Raw genomic sequence first — 4,289 nt, 5'->3', positions numbered from 1 at the left:
CAGGCAGGCGCGCTAACCACTATGCCACGGAGCCGGTAGCACTTCTGCTACTAGATAAAATGTAATCTATACTTTTGGCTCCCCTGGTATAAACTTGATAATTCTATTTCAACTGGATGCTTTTATATTTGTCTGTCTTCTGAAAAAAACTCCTAATTAAATGGCACTATGTTTGTTTGCTAGGTGTAGCGTCTACGATTCTTTCGGCCAATTAAACATAAATATCTATTTAAGAGTGAGTTTATTTTAAGGACAACAATTTTTGCTACTGTAAGTGAAGCCATTGATATAGGTTGTTACTATGATGTCATCAATGAAATATTTCCTCAGCCGATACCAAACTACATATGTTGGAGTAATTCTAATACACAGGTCTTAACCTTTCGGTCTTAACCTTAGCTCACTCAAAGGTTCTTGCCCTTATAGAATACAAACTCCACCTTATATAACCACCCACCATATTATCACAGGATCCACATTCCTTCTTGTACAAAGAGTTGGAAAGTTGGGAAGTTTGGAATCTTGATGAAACGTCATCGATGAAACCACAGTTGAGGGGGATGTGTCAAAGATGGTTTGATGACTGGAGGGCGAGGTTTAAGGTGGGTGGGGATGGTAGTGACACGAATGACACATATTTGCACATTGTGCAATCATTGTGGGCGTATGTGTCCTTGGGCAAGACACTTAAAGGCGATTGCTCCAACCCAGTGGTCACTAATGGGTTGTCCAAATTTTAAGCCATATATCGAAAAAATTAAAAAAGTTTATCACCCGCAAAGTTACGTACGTGGAAACTTGTACTAATGGGTTGTCCAAATTATCAGTCATACATAAGAACAATCACCCACACAAGCACAAGGTTTAAGATTGGTTTGGTAGTGACTCGGATGACACATATTTGCACATTGTGCCACCATTGTGGGTGTGTTTGTCTTTTAATATGGATGAACATACGAATGATGAAATTACCTTGTTTTATCATTGCTTGGGCAAAAACCTTCAATTGCAATGTTTTGTTTGCCTTGTGGCGAGATATCATTGGGTTTGCTGGTTAGTGTCTTGCCTAAAAGACACTCAAATCACAAATAAAAAAATTAACACAATTTAAAAATTAAAAAAAGTTTATTTTCAAACAAAGTTTCAAAAAGATGTCTTACATATAAAGTTCCTTCATCACCAGAATCACTTGGACCAGACATTGGATCGACTTAGACGAGGAGATGTGAGAGCAAAGATGAGAGGAAAGAGCAAAACATCGGAGGGGAAGAGGGTCCAGTTTGAGGTGGATGCGGGAGATGCTGCCAATAGGGTCCTTACTTCAATGGAGGTTCGTGCTTATGGAACGATGGTGTTGAAGTTGTTTTTAAGTGTATATGTTGGTGGTGTGGAAGAAGTATTCCGATGTATTTGTTGTTATAATCCTGAAGGAGGTCAGACATTTTATTTTGCCATAAGCCAAGATATCATCTGGGTTTGCGGTGTTTTGCCCAAGAACTTGTGTTTATTTATGATATATATGCATCTTCTATTATATATGAGTGATGTCCTACAGTGTGGCCTGCTATAAGACCTAAGAATTAAGCCAGAGTTGTCCCATTACCCCAACATTGTATATGCACATTCTATATGGGTGAGGTCCTACAGCTAGGCACATCATGGAACCTGGGACTTAAACCAGAGTTGCTTCACCCCCCCTTTTTACACCATAATATAATTAAAAAAATAAAGAATTATTGCCTCACCGTACTGCTGCCCACTTAGGTTTTGAATTACTTCTGCGAGATGATGTTGGAGGATGAATTAGAACGAGTTCGACTCGCCAACATGAAACCAGAACCAACCAAGAACACGGTGCTTGTGTTGCCGAAGCTGCAGGGACAACAGGTTAGTATGGATACTGTTTGGGGGGGGGGGGAACGTTTATCTTTGTGGTGGGGCAATTATAGTCATTATAACATGGATGTCATGTGTCATGCACCTTGTGCTCGCTTTCGAGTTACCACGTATGTAATTCACATTATGGAGGGGCAACGACAGCGTTATAACGCTGATGTTCTGTTTTATACATCTTATGTTGCTTACAAGTTACCACCTTTGTAACTTTGTGGGTGATTGTTCTGTATGAAAAACCCGTTAGTCACCACTGGGTTGAAGCAGCTTAATCATAATAACAATATAAACCTCACAATAACTTGTTACAAAGGCGATTGTCCGCCTTGGAGAGATGCACACAGCACGTAGAGTTCGCCACCGGAGGGAGCTAGCAGCCGAGTTTAAAGTCAACCCGTTAAACCGACCTTACCCCGACCTAATGGCTGCATTCACCAACAAACTAACATTCCCTATTCATTCACATCATGTCAATCCATTCCCTTGTAATGTGGACAAGTAAGTTTGTGATGTCATAAGTAAGCATATGTGTACCTTATTTATGAGTAATATTCTGGTGCTACGAAGTCCAACCGCTTGTAGTAATAGAGAAATATATTCCGCCTAAATGGCATCATCAGTCTCAGCAAAAGCGTATGAAAATACAGAAAAGTGATACAGAAAAATAATAAGGTCAGATTTGCGGAATTTATTACAAGTTACTTTATTTATGCTTTGATTTGTAAACAGCTCTTATGTCATTTATTTGGGTTGAATGAATGAATGTAACTTACTTTATCCTCGCGTGGCCGGAAAACGACAGTCGTTATCACACGGGTTTAACACTTCGTGCCAGCTTACGAGTTACCATGTATGTTACTTTGTGGGTGATAAGATAAGAAATCCACACAACGATTCACGACTGAATCAAACTATTAGCATTTAAGTGGGGACGCATTAATGCACTACTCTTATACCTTATTATCATTAATCGTAATTGAAACATTATTTTTAATTCAACATCATATGATTAATATTAACTTCTAACATTACCTAATTACTGCGTGATTACGGTTTGTCAAAATTCATGAAAACGTTTTTAAGCGACGACAACGTTAACTAGTGTAAGTTTACAATAAACACATGGTACAGGAGTTGTACAAAGCGTATTTACACATATTCTTTACCAATCACCCAATCCGCATACGTCATAAGTTTCATTAGTTATAATACATGTATAAATACATTCTGCCTACTGCTCCACAGTCACCAATGGCGACTAGAACCCGTTTTGATGGTTACTTCAGATTTGTTTTTGATCGAGCCCAGTCGACCGTTGTAGTAAAAGGATTAACTAATATAGCAATGTGGGGGTAGATGGGACACCTTTTCATTTTGTTTTCTCTTTTCATTTGGTAGTAAACAAAGAACATTTAATGAATTATAAAACCGTATCTTCACGACTTCCACAGACCGTTGTTAATTGTTTAAAACACGATCAGGCTATTTGGATAATATGTGTTAAAGGTGTCCCATCTTCCCCGGCTCTACTATCTTATGCTAATTAGTTTAAAACGTGTTCATTCATTAGATCTGTGATCTCTTGTCTTGGTTAATCGCGATTAATTCTAGATTTAAACCTCCCGTTTGATTTCGCCTCTGCTTTTATTTTTATTTAATGCTTTACATTCACGGTTGCCACCCTATTATCCGTGGCGTCGACCAGGAGATAGCGCCGTTTTATATTTGGGGTCTGGCGCTACTGCGCATGCGCAGAAAGTCGGACTAAATATATTGAGAGACCTTGTAATTACGGTCCGGCTGAAAATCTCGCAGTAACCGTTCAGTTCAATTGTTTTACCTTTTGGGCCCTACCATTAGCGACGCCTTGTCTCCTCAGGCGGTTATCCCGCGTGAATCAAAGTTAGTATAGACCAAGTTAGGAAACGGATTGTAAAACAACGAGTCTTGTTATCCATTGTCTCGCGTCTATGACGTCATAGTCGCCACCATTACGGAGCCCACGGCATAGCATTTTATCATTGCTGGGTGCTGTTTTTCGTTTAAATATTGCGATTTTTTAAAAACCAAGCACTTCTGCGCGTAAAAATGGCTTTCTACTAATGTTATATCTTATCACAATAATAAACCTCACAAAAATAATCAACTTTTATTGGACACTCAATCGATTAAAGAGAAAAAAACAGAAAATATCAAGTTTACTAACCAAAAACATAAAAGAACATGTTTAAAATATAAAAATACAAACAAAAACGCATAACATTACCATAAACTGGTGTATCTAGCTGCAGTTTTGCATGTAAATTGCCGTGATTTTACTTTTTGGCTCACAAACTTAACAAGTATACCCGGCAACGAAACTTAAGGTATCTTTGTGGGATCTGCCTAGGGGATCC

At 38.6% G+C, this 4,289-nt stretch overlaps 1 protein-coding gene across 2 annotated transcripts in view; it reads left to right on the top strand.

Moving 5' to 3' along the window:
* The window catches only part of LOC101242501 (WD repeat-containing protein 97-like), a 19,289-nt gene that overhangs the window by 14,695 nt on the left and 305 nt on the right, over nucleotides 1–4,289 (top strand). For both annotated transcript variants that reach the window (XM_018814033.2, XM_026836801.1), the window contains 4 exons: nucleotides 471–602; nucleotides 1,184–1,330; nucleotides 1,765–1,887; nucleotides 2,207–2,391. In XM_018814033.2, coding sequence (XP_018669578.1) covers nucleotides 471–602; nucleotides 1,184–1,330; nucleotides 1,765–1,887; nucleotides 2,207–2,391 — 587 coding nt within the window. The remainder of the gene's footprint in view (nucleotides 1–470; nucleotides 603–1,183; nucleotides 1,331–1,764; nucleotides 1,888–2,206; nucleotides 2,392–4,289) is intronic.

The sequence above is a fragment of the Ciona intestinalis genome, chromosome 11, assembly GCF_000224145.3.
Source record: "Ciona intestinalis chromosome 11, KH, whole genome shotgun sequence".
NCBI classification, from domain to species: Eukaryota; Metazoa; Chordata; class Ascidiacea; order Phlebobranchia; family Cionidae; genus Ciona; species Ciona intestinalis.
The sequence above is the reverse complement of the archived record's forward strand: the minus strand, read 5'-3'. Positions and strand labels throughout refer to the sequence as shown.